The sequence below is a fragment of the Chiloscyllium plagiosum genome, unplaced genomic scaffold, assembly GCF_037043375.1.
Source record: "Chiloscyllium plagiosum isolate Xiang-an unplaced genomic scaffold, Cpla_swu_hap1 HiC_scaffold_1, whole genome shotgun sequence".
NCBI classification, from domain to species: domain Eukaryota; kingdom Metazoa; phylum Chordata; class Chondrichthyes; order Orectolobiformes; family Hemiscylliidae; genus Chiloscyllium; species Chiloscyllium plagiosum.
In genome coordinates, this window is record NW_028270139.1 from 36,764,198 (window position 1) to 36,781,281 (window position 17,084).

The following is a 17,084-nucleotide window of genomic DNA, read 5'->3' on the forward strand; positions in this document are numbered from 1 at the left end:
AGTCCTGGATAAGTCCTGCAGTTTTCTTCAATTAAACACTAAGACAACCAAAGCCATTATTTCTGGCAACTGCCACAATCTCTATTGCCTACCTATAGATTTCATTTCTCTTTCTGGCTACTGTCTTAGGATGAACAATACTGTTTAAAACTTAAGTATCTTACTTGATCAAAGTCTAGTTTCAAACTCTAACCTGAGTAATTCAATGTTTACTTGTATCTCAACATTTGCTGGCAGCCAGTCATAACGATGCAGACTCAAGGAGTCAAATAGCTCACTACTGTGTCCAACTTACATTTTCCGTCTCAATCCAGCTGTTTTTCAAACCTCACCCATGGTATATTAATACTCTACTCTTAGATGACTTCCTTCAAAATTATGCTGGCTATATGCCAATTGCAACAAGAACACCCCATCCATTACCCTCTGTTCACTGACCTACACTGCCCCCTGGTAAATGAATGTCTTAAGTTTAAAGTTATTTATGTTCTAATTCTTCATGCCCTTGCTCCTCCCTATAATTGCTGGGACCTCTTCCGTAGAATCATAGAATCCCTACAGTGTGGAAGCACTCCATTCCGCCCATTGAGTCCACATTGATCCAGCAACCCACCCAGATGCACCCCCCTACCTTATCCCGGTAACCCTGCATTTCCCATTGCTAGTCCACCTAGCCTGCACATCCCTGGACACTATGGGCAATTTAACTTAACTTGCACATCTTTGGATTGTGGGCGGAAGCCCACGAAGACATGGGGGGAATGTGCAAACTGCATACAGACAATCAGCCTAGGGTGGAATCGAACCTGGATCCCTGGCACCGAGAGGCAGCAGTGCTAACCACTAAGCTGTCGATATCTTCCAAGAATCCTTTGCTCTTTGATCACAGAACTCTCATACATCCCACATACCCTTCACTACACCTAGTGATTAAACTCTGGCATTCCCTTGCTATAACTCTGCCTGTCATTTCCATTGCATTTTCCAATGATGTTTATAAAATACCTTTTTGACCAAATATTTGGTTATCTTTCTTAAGATCTCTTCTTTTGACCAGGTGTAAATATCTGTCTGTTATGCTGTGAATCACAGAAATGCAGGTGGTTATCATCCAGCTTATAATGCCTATACCAGCTCTCCAACAAGGATTGTGACTGAGTGCCATTCTCCTGCCTTTGCACATTATTTCTACTCAAATAATGATTCAAATCTTCTTGAATGCCTCAAATGATTTGTCTCCACCACATTTCTAGGCAGTGAATTCTACTCTACTTATTATGTGAGAAAGGTCTTATTTGTAACATGTTTGCCAATCACTAGATCTGTACCCACATGTTCACAATCCTTTATAAATGGGATCTGTTTCTCCATAGACCTCTCATGATTTTGAAGATCTCTATGAGATCTCTTCTTCACCCTTTTCTCTCCAAAATAGTCCCAACTTCTCTAATCTATCGTCATAACTGAAGTGTCTCATCCCTGGAACCAATCCTGTAAATTTGTACTCTTCTCTTCCCAATGTGTTCACATCCTTCCTATAATGTGGTGTCCAGAAATGTGCACAATACTCCAGCTGAGATCTAAAAGTTATCTTGTATTTTTTCAATATCACATCCTTGCTCTTGTACTCTACATTGTGCGTTTTGGTAAGAATAACATGGCACGACAATCTCACACCTTTCCACACTGAATATAATTTTCCACCTATCCACCCAGTCCATCAATTTGATGATGTTCTTTTGGAGTTTTACACTGTCCTCAGTTGACAATGCTTCTGAGTTTTGCATCATCTGCAGACTTTCAAACTGCCCCATGCACATCAAGATCTAAATCATTAATATTTTCAGGAGAAACAAGGGAACTCAGGGGCCTCCACTATGAACCATTTTCAAGCTCCAAAAATATTCGCTGACCACTACTCTGTGCTTCCTACTATTGCTACTGCAGCTTTTATTTCATGAGCTATAACTTCTCTCACAAGTCTGTTGTTTAATACTGCATTGAATGCCTTTTGGAAGTCCACACATATCGTGACAACAGTATTAACCTCATTCATCTTGCTACACTACAAAAATAACTTCAGTAAATTAGTCAACCTTGATTTTCCCTTGAGAAATCCATGCTAGCTCTTCCTAAACAACTCATTCGCTTTCTACGTGACTGAATTCTAGCATAAACAATGCATTTCTAGAAGCTTCCTGACAACTGAAGTTAAACAGACTGGTCTGTAATTGCTGGGTTTATCATGACAAATGTTTTGGAACTAGGGCGTAATGTCTGTTATTCAATCATCTGGCACCACTCCTGAATCGAGGGAAGACTGAAAGATCATGACCAGTGTCCCACCAACTTCCAATCTCACTTCTTCTTTATTAAGTCTGAAGCCTCCTAATGACAGTGCCTTGTTCTACTGAAGTGGTCTGTGAAATTTTCTAACAGTAACAGGCACTATATCAATATAAGTTGCTGTTGCTGTATGAGAATCCCAAGGCTACACTGAATATAAACTTTAGAATCAGCGCTGGGCTATCTTAATTCAATTCAATTGTGCAGCTCATGCTTTTTCCATTCATGTCCCCATCATGTAAACTGGGTAACTGTCCTGGTTTGATTAATTTAGAACACTTTCAACAGGGAACTGCATATCAAAAGATAGATTGAGAGAGACAATTAAAGATTGTAATACTAAGATCTGATTTTTAATAAATACTGTTTTTTAACATCTCAACTCTAGTTATTTGGAATCAAGTTAAAGACATAAATATTGTGGAAAGGATTACTTCACTTCGAAAAAGTAGGTCTTCCACATTCACTACTGTTTGTTCAAGCAGGGGAAAGAGGTTTACTGTTGACAGGTTGGAGCAAAGTGGTGCATACAAAGGGAAATACAGCTAGCAACAAGTCAATAATTGGTATGTGAATCGGTGAAGTTCACTGAATCAAGCCAATGAATGCTTGGGGAAAATGTTGCAATGCATTTCAGTACCTTTTCTCCCTCTTCTAATAACCGTAGCAGGGTCTGGTTGTCTGTCTTCTCTTCTTCATCCATTGAACTTCCCTCAGAGATCTGATCAAGGAAAGGTTCTGTATTGTCTTCATCACCACCATCAGGAGCAGATCGTGAACGTTTCAGTGGCGGCTTCACAATTCCTATGAAAATTTCAGATTTTATATTAATCTATAAATTTAATGCAAATATTTGATCAAAACAGATAACATCTAAAAAGAAAATCATAAATCAAATCTAATTTTTAATTAGTTCCAATTGAGCTATTAGTGCATTGCTGCAAAAATGTTTCTCAGTGCAAACCATGTGAACACCATTATGTATTTGGTTATTCACTGAATGACTATTTTTATCCAAACTTCTTATATTCTTTCATAAAACCTCCCAGAGCCATTTTTAGACCTCTAGTACCAGTACATCTTTGTATGTCACCTAGGTTATCAGCTCCGTGAACCTCTGACTACTATGCAAATGTATTAATCCACATGAGCTTCACAGACCTCTTCCTTACTGTTGAGCTGATAAAACCATGTAATTCCAACATATAAATGATACTTAGGTAGACTTTGTCCTTTAGTTTAAAACTACTAATTAGAATTACTTTATTAATATGCATCTGCATGTTTCAGGTACAAGATCCTTTTGACCTTGAGGTTTAAAGTGTTGAGTCATGACATTAGTTGCATAAGTGTTGTGCTTAACCCCTCCCCCCATCGAGTGCAAAAGTTTGAAGGTGAGCCAAGTAAGGTCTACCTACCATATATGTTTAACACTGAAATTAACACAAATATATCAAGGAAGATGAGTGAAGGTGGATAAATGGATTTGAAATATAGCTCAGTCATAATTTAACCAAGTGGCATAACAAGATCAAGGATATCAGTGGGAGAGAGCAAGGACTGCAGATGCTGGAGATCAGAGTCAAAACGTGTGGTGCTGGAAGAGCATAGCCAGTCAGGCAGCATCCGAGGAGGAGTATCGATGTCTTGAGCACAGATCTTATGCTCGAAATGTCGACTCTCCTGTTCCTTGGATGCTGCCTGACTAGCTGTGCTTTTTCAGCGCCACACTTTTTGACTCAAAGATACAAGTTGTCTACTCTTGCTCCCAGGATCCTAAAATTCCAATTTTATTTTTCCTTCTGAAACCCTATTACAGATTTTACATACACAATTAATTGAAGATTAAGTTACTAATAATTCAACTCTGAAAATGGAATGCGTGCTGTTAGCGTGATGTGGTGTCACTGGAATGTCTTAAGACACTTCACAGAATGAACTGCCAACGCAATGCAGTAACTATTAGGGTGGCACAGTGGCTCAGCAGTTAGCACTGCTGTTTAATGGCACCAGGCACCTGGGTTCCACGGTCAGGCGACAGTCTGTCTGGCGTTTGCACATTTTCATGTGTGTGGGGCTCCTCTGGGTGCTCTGGTTTCCTCCCACAGTCCAAAAGGTATGTGGGTAAGGTGGATTGGCCATGCTAAAATTTCCAGTTGCGTCCAGGGATGTGCAGGCTAGGTTGATTAGCCATGGAAATACAGGGTTACAGGGATAGGATGGGGTGGGGTGGAGGTGTCAGGTCTGGGTGGAATTCTCTTCGGAAGGCCAGTGTGGACTTGATGGGCAGAATAGTCTGCTTCCACATCGTAGGAAAATCCTAGCTCAATTTGAGATGGCAGCATAGGCCAGGAGCAACAAACATTCATTATTTGGATAAATCTTTCGAAAAAAAAGTGAAATCACAGCATTTTCTTTACATCACAGCTGAAATGTAGGCTCAGACCTACTCCTAGATATTCAAGGATTTAAATATCTACAGGTTGCTTGCTGTATATACACTAACCTTTGACTCTTGCAATTGTATCTTCTCCATGCTCTGGTTCATGATGTGTGGCTTCACCCTCTGAACTCTCTTCAATTGTATCTGGATACATCGTAGGATTTCCAGCAGATAGCCGCAAGTAGTACTCTTTACTGTCATAGCTTATAGCTCTACGGTAGCGAGCAGGTTTCTATAAAAGCAAAATCCAGACTGTATATTTCTACACACGAGATCAGATAATTCTTTTTAAACTGAACTAATCCTGAACCTTACTGATTCATAAGAAATACATAAAAGGTGTTTGTAGCAGCCAGCCATAGGCTTATGATGTGTGAGGAAGATAATAAACTGCCAAAACAAATTAATATTCACAAGCTTTATGTTGAACATTACTTCAGTAACATGCTTTAGCAACATTTGTGCTGAGAGACAATAATTAACACTGAATATCAAATAAACTGAACATTATGTAGACCTCTTAAAAATTATTTATTATATTTTGTACAATTTTTGAAGATGGTTAGGAAAGAAAGAAGAAAAAAAGGGCTGACTCAACTAAGTCATCGCATATTTTTGCTGACCCTTGGTTTGAAACAATGCAGCTTAAATCACAAGGCCACAAAAATAGCAATGATGTTAATTGAAGTGCTAGAGTGAGACTCCAGCCCAAGAAAGCCTGTTAGTGTGCAGTATAAAACAGTTTACAAAGATCTATTTTGGTGACAAAGTGCAAAGAAGTAACAAATCCTGCAGTGAAGAGTGAATCATCATCTTATAGCTCAAAAAGATGCATTGGGAGAAGCCAATCATGAAGCTATGTTACAATGCCCATCATGCAGGTTCATTCACATATATTACTTAATGGGCATAGCAACTCTTGCTCTTGATATTTTTTCACATTTACCTTCTCAGAGACCATATTGTCATCATCAAACCAAGGCATCTCAGGCAGTTTACTAGCGTTGAGCAACTAAAATAAGGTATTGAGAATAATCCAGGAAATAAACATCAGATTTTCAGCACACTGAAATAACCACATAAGTACAGATGCACACACAAAACATTGCAAGTAGGTGGCAGTGCAGAATCAAAATTAAATAACTTGAAAATTGATTAGGTGAACTCATAAATAAGCAAGTTTCATATGCAACACAATACCTGAAAACACGTACTACACATACAACTTGTAGTACTGAGATACGAAAGTCAAATTATGTAGGTATGGCATTTCACTGACCATACTGTACTTGTCAGAGGTAAACACTACAAACTTGTATCCAGCTTCAAGTGCAAACTTATTTTAATAGACTGTCTGGGTATTGCAATCACATTGCAGGGGTTGGAATGGCACTACAACATTCAGAACTCCACTTAGGAGTTACAGGAGGAGCTACAATTAAAACTAAAGTGAATAAAACATGGAAAGTGATTTCAACTGTTTCTCAAGGAATGACCAAAAGGACATTGGCCATCACTGAATTCAAGTCATGGTTCAAGAGACAGGTCTTCAGTTTCTTTAATTAACATAAGAAGGAATATAACTTTGCTGGGAACATACTATACTATACCACCAGGCCTCTCCTGTTTGTTTGCCCATGGATCCATGCTATAATCAGGGGATCAAATTTCCAGTACAGCTGACAAGAGAGGTAGATAAGTAGTTTCATCTGCAGTTGGTTGCATATGCCCCAGTTTTGTCACTAACTGGAAGATCTGGGTCAAAATATTTATGAGACAGTAAATTAGCTTTCAATTGATAAATCAGCACACCTCTATATCGTACTCTACTTGGAGGAAACTGAGGTACTCTCAGTGGGGGATTTTAACATCCACCAAGAGTGGCAACAGCCCCAATACTGATCAGGCTGGTCATGTCATAAAGGACATTGATGCTAGACTGGGTCTGTGGCATGTGGTGATGGAGTCAATAAGAGAGAAAAGCATACTTTACCTCATCCTCACCAATCTACTTGCAGCAGATGCACATGACCATGACAGTGTCACTATGAGTGACCCGTCCTTGTGGAGATGAAGTCCCAACTTCACATTGATAGTGCCACACAACACATGTAAGGTATTCTCAACGTGCCAAATGGGACAGATTTCAAACAGATTGCGCAATTCAGAAATAGCATCCATGAGGTGTTGTGGGTCATCAGCTGAAGAATCATTCTCCAACACAGCCTGCAACCTTATCATTCAGTGTATTCCCCACTCTATTACTGCTATATGCCAGGGGATTGATCCTGGTTCAATGAAGAATGCAGGAACAGCACCAGGCATACCTAAAAATGAGGTGTCAACTTGGTAAACTTACAAAGCAGATTACATGTGTGCTAAACAAAAGTGATGGGAACAGCTAAGCTCTACACGATATCTAGAAATGGCAGGAAGCACAGGACACTGTAAAGGCTGAGGGTCCTAACAACATCCTGACAATATTAGATTAGATTCCTTACAGTATGGAAACAGGCCATTTGGCCCAACAAGTCCACGCCAACTCTCCAAAGAGTAACCCGCCCAGACCAATTCCCCTACTCTATATTTACCCCTGACTAATGCACCTAACACCATGGGCAATTTAACATGATCAATTCACCTGACCTGCACACCTTTGGGTTGTGCGAGGAAACTGGAGCACCAGAAGGAAATCCACGCAGACACAGGGAGAACGCGCAGACTCCACATAGACAGTCGCCCGAGGTGGGAATCGAATTCAGGTCCCTGGCGCTAAGGCAGCCTGTGCTAAAACTGAGCCACTGTACCACCCTTTCCTGAAGTATTACTGAAGACTTGTGCTCCAGAACCTGCTGCTCCCCTAGCCAAGCCAGTCCTATACAGCTACAATATAGAAAATTGCTCAGATGAGTCCTGTACACAAAAACAGGACAAATCCAAATTGAGCAATTACTGCCACAGTCATCAATAAAATATTGGAAGGTGTAATCAGTGTCAATGCTGCTACCAAGCAACACTTGCCTAGCAATAACCTGTTCCTGTTAGAGTGAAGGGTAGGGTTGGTAAGAGTAGAAAACAATGGATGAGTAAAGATATAGAGGCTCTGGTCAACAAGGAGGCATATAATAGGTATAGACAACTAGGATCAAGTGAATCTCTTTAAGAGCATTAGGGGCATTCTGAAGAAGGAAATCAAGATGGCAAAAAGGGGTTATGAGATAGCCTTGGCAGTTAAGGTTAAGGATAATCCAAAGAGATTCTACAAGTACATAAAGAGCAACTAGGGAGAAGATAGCACACCTTAAAGATCAATGAGGTAATCTAAATGTGGAACACAGGAAATAGGAGAGACATTAAACAAATATTTTGCGTCAGCTTTTACTGTGGAGAAAGAAATGGAGGCTAGCCAAGTCGGTGAAATAAATACTGATGTCTTGAAAACTGTCTATATTACAGAAGAGGTGGTTCTAGAAGTCTTAAAAAAACACAAGTGGATAAATCTCCAGGGCCTGATCACATGCATCCGAGAATGTCATGGGAAGTTAGGGAAGAAATTGCGGAGTCCCTAGCAGAGATATTTGTATCATCTACAGCCAAGGGTGAGGTGCTAGACGATTGGAGGTTGGCTAATGTTGTGCTTTTATTTAAGAAAGGCTGTAAGGAGAAGGCTGGGAACTATAGACGGGTGAGCTCGACATCAATGGAGGGTAGGTTGTTGGAGGGATTTTGAGAGATAGGACTTATGTGCATTTAAAGAGGCAAGGACTGACTAGGGATAGTCAGCATGGCTTTGTGTGTGGGAAATAGTGTATTAATTGAGTATTATTTTGAAGACACAAACAAAAAGTTTGAGGAGGACACAGTAAAAGATGTTGTCTACATGGATTTTAATAAAGGCTTTGACAAAGTTCTGCATGGTAGACTAATTAGTAAAGACAGTCATGAGCGTGGTGCAGTAAGTTTGCAGATAATACCAAATTTGGTGGTATAGTCAACAGTGAAGAAGGTTATCTAAAATTACAAAGGGATCTTGATTAATTGGGACAATGGGCAAAGGAGTGATAGATGGAGTTTAATTTGAATAAATACAAGCTATTTCAAAACTAACGAAGGCAGGCCTTGTACAGTTAATAATAGGTTCCTTGGTAGTGTTGTTAAACAAAGAGACCAAGGGATTCAAGTACATGGCTCTTTGAAATTTGTGTCAAGGTAGACATGGTGGTTAAGAAGGCATTTAGCATGCTTGCTTTCATTGCTCAGTCCACTGAGTGTACGAGTTGGGACACTATGTTGCAGTTGGACAGGACATTGGTGAGGTCATTTTTGGTTCTGGTCACCCTGCTACAGGAAGGACATTATTCAATTGGAGAGGGTTCAGAAAAGATTTACCAGTATGTTGCCATAACTGGAGGATTTGAGCCATAAGGAGAGGCTGGATAGGCTGGGACACTCTTCACTGGAGCATAAAAGGTTGAGGGGTAACCTTTTGGAGGTTTATAAAATCATGACAGGCATAGATAAGGTGAATAGCAAAGGTATTTTCCCTGGGGTAGGGGAGCTCAAAACTAGGGTGCATATTTTTAAGGTGAGGGGATAAAGATTTAAAAGGGACGTCAGGGGCAACTTTTTCACAAAGGATGGTTCGTATGTGGAATTTATTGCCAGAGGAAATGATAGGTACAGTTACAACATTTGAGACACATTTGGACAGGTACCGGAATAGGAAAGGTTTAATGGGATATGTGCCAAATGCAGGCAAATGGGACTAATTTGGGAACTTGGTTGGCGTGGACTAGTTGGACTGACAGGTCTGTTTCCGTGCTGTATATCTCTATAACCTGCTCAATGATGTCCAGTTTGGGTTCTGCCAGAGACAATTAGCTCTTGACTTCATTACAGCCTTGGTTCAGACATGGATAGAGAAACTGTATTCTAGAATGTGATGACAGTGACTACCCTTAACATCAAAGCCCTCAAAAAGTGTCAGTGGACTCGAAACATTAACTCTTTTCACTCCACAAATGCTGCCAGACTGCTGAGTTTCTCCAGCCATTTCTGTTTTTGTTTGTTTCACATTTCCAGCATCGAGAGTTCTTTGTTTCATGAAAGAAAGTAATACTTGGGCTCAAGACCTTGTTTATTGGAATACATTTTTTAATATATAGATTACTAAGGTCATGAAGATATGATTGAATTCATCAGGGATCAAAACTTAAACCAATGATTAGAATCAATTACATATTCTGGTTTTATTTACTGACTCTTAAATTACTATGAGCTACAGATGCAGAATTGGAGAAGTGCTTCCATCACGGGTTACATGAAAAACAGCACAATATCGCAACCATTTCCTCCAAATACAATCAACACAGACCTCCACTTCAACACCTCAACCATACAACTAGAATGTACAGCCAAAGAAAAGATGGTAACATTAGTTATATAATGCATGCATTTCTCCTGACCATCACTATGGCCAAACAAAATGGGTAATCTTAAAAATCAATGATGATTATAAAAATAATTGCTGGTCACAACATTGTTAACAAGATATAGCCTTACGAAATGAGAAATAAATAAGTTGCAGGGGACTGTAAATTTAATTCTAAACTTCAGCAAAAAGCAAACAAAAATTTAATTTATGATAGTTTTAGGAAGCTAGGAATACTTCCTAACACACCAGAATGGGGAATACTGTGCATTTTTATTACTTTGACATAATAGTCTATTTAGAGATGGATAGTTGAAGATAGTAATTGCTATGAAGTATCCATTAACCCATTCACAAAAAATTAAATTTGGAAAGGCACACTAGGAATCGTAGCTGACATTACTCTTGGACCTGATTTTCACTGTCATACTAACAGACTGGTTTTGCTTTGTCGCACAATTTTTTTTTAAATTACCAAAGTAATCTCGGGGAAAAAACACAATAGCTTTTAACTTTACAACAAGTTTCTGAATAACTTGCATTTCAAAATATTCAAAAAAGTCAATTCTCAAAAATCAGATATAAAGAAATATTAGATTCCATTAACAATCAAATACAACTTTCACTAATGATTGATATCTTTGGTTTACATGACAATTTCAACAGTTTATGAAGTCATGGAAAAACAACTTCTGTTTTAGAACAGATTTATCGAGACTTACCTGCAGACTGGTGGACTCCTGCTCATTTTCTGGTAAATAAGGATAATGTATATAAAACATGTCATTTCGCACCATCTTCTTTCTCATTCTGCAGGGCCCCTCTGGCATTTCCAACATCCATTTATCAAGATGTGATCCAATTGGAGGACCCCATAAACCTCTTTCTCGCAATAGCTCATATTCTATCTGGGCCCATTCTTCAGTCACATACTTGAGGGCATTTTGTTGACGCTGCAAATTACAAATTTGATTTTTCATTACATTCAGGAAGTGGAAGAGAAAAATAGGCTATAAATTAAGTGGTCAATACATACATACTTTCAAATATTGATATTTAACACACATGTCAACATATAAAGTAGCAATAATTTGGCACAGTGGTAGTGTTGCTGACTCTGGGCCAGATGATGAATCATATCATATCTGAACAGGTTGATTAAAAAACTTCTTACAATGTAGTAATATTAAACATTGAGCTCAACAATAATTAAGTTTTAATAAATGCAGTTGAAGATCGTCTAGGATTGGCAGATTCATTCTGCAAACACGATTTACAGAAATTCAAGAAATCTGCAGGTGCCTTTGAAATATATGGATTCATCAATTTAATGATCCAGTTAAAGGAGAAATTGAAAATCATCAACCACTTTCACAGTCCTTACTAAAAGCCATGTATCTGTATACATTTGGTTGTTGCGTACATAGTAGTGGGTGGTCAAGGGTTTTCAGTAATCAATCATCAGTATATGAGGTGATAATTTTAACTTCTTCATTGGCTGGTGTTTTCATTGTATATGAAGCTGTTAATTCACAATGGCACAGAATACTTCTGACATACTGTTATGGTTTGATTTAACTTCTACTTTCCTTAGCATCACTCTCAAATCACATGAACCTTGGCAATCTTGACAAAGTGTGATGGCAGTTAACTCAGTTGGGGAAAAGACATCATACTGAGCCCGCTCATTCCATCCAGAATCATACTTCAGCAAACATGAGGTACCTGGTAGATTTTTCATCACTTACTCCAGGGAACTATTGTTAACTTTAAAACTCCACTTGTTGCTGCAGCTAAGGTAGCTGACTCAATACAGCACTCTATTTACTAAAATAGGTAGGAAAGTAAGTTGCAATGATGAAATAAAACATTTACCAATGGATATGGATAGGTTGGTGAATGGGCCAGAATTTGGCATAAAGAGTTTAACATGCATTTTGTTGTGAAGAATATAAAAGCAAATGATTAAGTAAATAAAGAGAAACTTCAGAGTACTTCAGTGCAGTAGGGTCTCAGTGCCCCTGTGCATGAATCAAAGAAAACTAATATGCAGGTACGACAGGTAATAGGGAAGGGAAATTCAATTTTGGCATTTATTGCTGAAGGAATAGAATATAAAAGTAGGGAAATGTTGCTGCAACTATACAAGGCAATTGAGAGACTACATTTGGAATAGAGCACAGAGTTTTGGTCCCCTTACCTGAGGAAGGATGTAGTTTCTTTACCAGAAGTTCGGAGAAGGTTCTCTAGATTGAGTCATAGAGTTATACAGCACAGAAACAAACCCTTCGGTCCAACTCATCCATGCTAACCAGATATCCTATATTAATCTAGTTCCATTTGCCAGCATTTGGCCTATATTCCTCTAAATCATTCATATTCATGTATCCATCCAGATGCCTTTTAAATATTGTAATTGTACCTGCCTCCATCACTTCCTCTGGCGGCTCATTTCACACATGCATCACCCTCTGCGTGAAAAAGTTGGTCCTTAGGTCCCTTTTAAATATTTCCCCTCTCACCTTAAACCTATGCCCTCTAATTTTGGACTCCTCTGTCCTGGGGAAAAGATTCTGAATATTCACCCTATTCCTACCCCTCATGATTTTACCAACTTCTATAAGGTCACTCAGCCTTCAATGCTCCAAGGAAAATAGCTCCAGCCTATTCAGCCTTTTCCTATAGCTCAAATCCTACAACGCTGGTAAAATCCTTGTAAATCTTTTCTGAACCCTTTCAACATCCTTCCTATAGCAGGGAGACCATAACATCGAACAGTATAGCTCAGTACAGGGCTTTCGGCCCATGATGTTGTGCCAAGCATTTATCTTAATCTAAGATCAATCTAACCTACACACCCTTCAATTTACTGCGTTCCACGTTCTTCTGACTGCAATATTGCAGAAGTGGCCGAACCAATGTCCTGTACAGCTGCAACATGACCTCCCAACTCTATTACTCAATGCACTGACTAATAAAGGCAAGCATACCAAATGCAGCCTTCACCACCCTGTCTACCTGGAACTCTACTTTCAAGGAACTATGAACCTGCACCCTAAGGTCTCTTTGTTTGGCACCAAAGATCTGCAGGTTAGGTAGATTGCAGGAAATGCAGGTTACAGTGATAGGGTAGAGAGGTAGGTCTGGGTGTGATACTCTTCGGAGGGTCAGTGTGAACTCGATGGGCCAAATGGCCTACTCCCAGAGTGTAGGGATTCTATGATCTATGAGGTGAGGTTTGTCTTATGAAATGAGATGAAGCACTTTAGGCCTAACTCTCTAGAGTTAGGAAGTATGAGAGAAAATCTAATTGAGGTACACAGGATGTTAAAGAGGATTGACAAAGTAGATGTTGAAAGGATGTCTGGAAGAGGTCATAATTTGAAGAAAAAGAATAGCAAATTGGGAACAAAGATAAAGAGAAATTACTTCTCTCAAAAGGTTCTGAACCTGTAGAATTCACCACCTCAGACAGCAGCAGATATAGGAACACCGAATAAACAAATGGAAAAGACAGACAGATTTTTAATCAGTAATGGATTGAAGAGTTATGGAGATTGGGCAGAAAAGTGGAGTTGAGTTTGAGATGAGATCAGACATTATCATACTGAATGACAGAGATAGCTCGAGGGGCCTAATTGCTTCCTCCTGCTCCTAGTTCTTAAGTTGTGTTCTACGAGAGCGCTATCCAAACAGTTGCATATTCCCTTCCCCAAAGTCCTTGCAAGTAACTATTTTGCAAGCAGACAGCCAATTCAAAATTGTTGCTACCCTGTTAGGGACCATCAGCATTTAAAGGGAAATCCAAATACCTTGATTTATATATGACTACTACTCAACAAAATTTCACATTTTTAAAAAAAAAGTTAACTTTCTTACATTTAAAATCTTGAATAACGCATTCTTCATTATCTTCATAATACGGATTATATCTACATACTTGTTGCATTCAAGTTTACTTCTTACTTCCCCCAAGAATGCTCTTACAGTACACATCAATCATCAAGTTATTTACTATTGAAAGGTGCCACCCAAAAATACGCCACAATTCTCCAGAGAATTCTCCTCTACCCCAGTTGTTCTCAGAGGGAATAAGTTCTCCCGACTTTGGATACCTCATTCCCATGTTCTGTTTACATTCTCAACATATCAAAACTGACTTATTTTCTGATTTTTTTGACAAGAGTCCATACAGGGAAAATAGACAAATCTTTCAGCTATTGTTCCTGCAAAATTCAAACCAAAATTAAACCTCACCTCCATATGGTATAGTTAAAGAAGTTATTTTTACATATGCTGCTTATAGCACAGGTCGGTATAATTATCATTTTCATCGACTATCTTCTCTCAATGAGCTACATACCATCTAAACTGCAACTAACTTCCTCCCTCAGCAAACATCAAGAAAAATTTAACTCAGAACCCTCCCCAAAAGTCACTATCTCCAGGACAAACTAGTCTGTTCTGGAATGTCCTCAAACAGATCTTTATATTAACTCATGCATATTTATGTCTGCAACTTTGACCTAATTGAAAGTATAGGTTTTTCAATCTTTCAGGTTTGATGAATGCTTTTAATCCAGTTCCAACTCCCAAAACAAAACTTCCTCTTGGGATTGCCCAAAAAGTAATGGTTGCAGATAATTATGGATGACATTAATCTTTTTGTTAACTGGGTTAATCGATTTGGAAAGACTAGTTACAACAACAAATTCATAGAGTGCATGAAGGATAGTTTCATAGAGCAAAAATCATGGAGCCAACCAAGGAACTAGTTATCTTGAATCTAGTACTGTGTAATAAGTAGATTTAATAAATGAAGTCAGAATGAAAATTCCTAAAAAGTAGTGATCATAACATGATAGAATTTAACATTCAGTTGACAGTGAAAAATTTGGGTCAGACCCAACTGCATTAAAATTAAATAAGGGGAATTTCAATGAAATGAGGATAGAATTAGCTAAAGTATATAGGACAGATAGACTAACAGGAAATACTAATCAAGCAGTGGCAGACATTTAAGTAGGTAACTTAGGACCCAGCAAATATACTTCCCAGTAAGGAGTAAAGATTTTAAGACAGTGATAAACCAACTACGACTAACCAAGGAAATGAAGGAGAATATTAAGTTGAAAGAGAAAACATATAAGGAGGAAATCTTGATTAACTTTTTTTTAAGATTAGATTCCCCACAGTGTGGAAACAGGCCATTTGGCCCAACAAGTCCACACCAATCCTTAAAAGAGTAACCTACCCAGACTCATTCCCTTCTGACTAATGCACCTAGCACTATGAGCAACTTAGCATGGCCAATCCACCCTGACCTGCACATCTTTGGACTGTGGGAGGAAACCTATTAAATATTTTTTTGAGGAATTCTCAAGCAGAGCGGATAGACGGGAACCATATGTTGCATTTGAACTTCCAGAAGTCGTTCAACAAGGTACCTCACAAAAGGTTAAGTTGTTAGATAAGAGACCATTGTGTTGGAGGTAGTATATTAGATAGGAAGTGGCTAATAGGTAGGAAATCAAGAGTAGGGATAAAGGGCCCTTTTTCAAGTTGGTGACCTGTGACCAGTGAGGTTCCACAGGTATCACAGACACCAACAGTTTACAATATATATTACTATAACTTGAAGGATGTGAATGTATTACAGCAAAAGTGGCAGGCAACACAAAAATAGGTAGAAAGGCAGGTTGTGCCTGAGGTTCAAACAATTTACAGTAAAATAATGATAGGTTAAATAGGTGGGCAAAAGTTGGCAAATGGAGCAGAATGTGGGGAAAGTGCAAAGTTATTTGATTTGAAAGGGAAAACAAAATAACAATATTATTTAAATGGAGAAAAACTGCAAAGTTCAAACAGAAAGGATACCTGTGCATGAAATACAGAAAGCTAGCACACAAGTGCAGCAGGTAATCAGGAAGACTAATGAAATGTTGGTCCTTATTTCAAGGGGGTTGGACTATAATAGTGGAGTTACTGCAACTATACAAAATGCTGGAGAGACACAGCTGGCAACCTGTGAGCAGCTTTTGTCCTCTTATCTAAGAAAAGATATTATCCTTTTGAGGCAGTTCAGAGAAGGTACATTAGGATGAGCCAATATGGAGGAATTATCTTATGAGCAAAGATTAAACAGATTGGGAGTCTACTCATTCAAATTTATAAGAATGCGAGGTGATCTCAGTGAAACATGTAGAATTTTCATGAAGCTTGACAAGGTAAAAGCTGAGAGGATATTTCTCCTCTTGGGAGAGTCTAGAATCAGCAGACAGTGTCTCAGAATTAAGTGGTGCCAATTTAAGACTGAGATGTGATAGAATTTCTTCTCTCAGATGTTCGAATGTCTTTGGGAGTCCTTGCGCATATTTAAGGCTGACAGAAAGATTCTTGATCAGAAGGGGAATCACGAGTCATGGGAAAAGAGCAAGAAAGTGGACATGAGCAGTGTTGGTCCTAGTAGATCGTGAAGCAGGCTTGAGGGGCTGAATAACCTACTCCAGTTCTGATTTTGTATGGTCTTATACAAGATCTCCAGCTTTTTAGCTAATTTAGACCATCGACTGTTTCATAACCCACTCTTTCCTGGTCTAACTTTATTAAATGAACATGAGTCAGCTTGTGAACTGCTATTGTTTGAAATATTCTGGCATTCTTTAGAATGCTAGATTTTCATTACTTAAATTTTGAAGCAATCATCTTCCCAGACCTAAACATATATCTGACATAGTCTCAGAGGACCATAGGGCTACACGCTCATTAGAAATGACTGGTGGAGTTTAACCTCAAGGTCAGCATGCCTCAGGTGAGTGGTGAGGTTGAGGTGGGACCTTAATGAGTATCTCAGCTGGTGCAGGA

The 17,084-nt window shown here is 38.8% G+C and overlaps 1 protein-coding gene across 6 annotated transcripts in view; it reads right to left on the reverse strand.

Moving 5' to 3' along the window:
* The window catches only part of wdfy3 (WD repeat and FYVE domain containing 3), a 407,974-nt gene that overhangs the window by 73,876 nt on the left and 317,014 nt on the right, over nt 1-17,084 (reverse strand). For 5 of the 6 annotated variants that reach the window (XM_087985817.1, XM_043696108.2, XM_043696088.2 and 2 more), the window contains 4 exons: nt 10,943-11,173; nt 5,736-5,801; nt 4,853-5,021; nt 2,987-3,150 (listed from right to left, as the gene is read on the reverse strand). In XM_087985817.1, coding sequence (XP_087841943.1) covers nt 2,987-3,150; nt 4,853-5,021; nt 5,736-5,801; nt 10,943-11,173 — 630 coding nt within the window. The remainder of the gene's footprint in view (nt 1-2,986; nt 3,151-4,852; nt 5,022-5,735; nt 5,802-10,942; nt 11,174-17,084) is intronic. The other variant, XM_043696116.2, reaches the window with a different exon arrangement.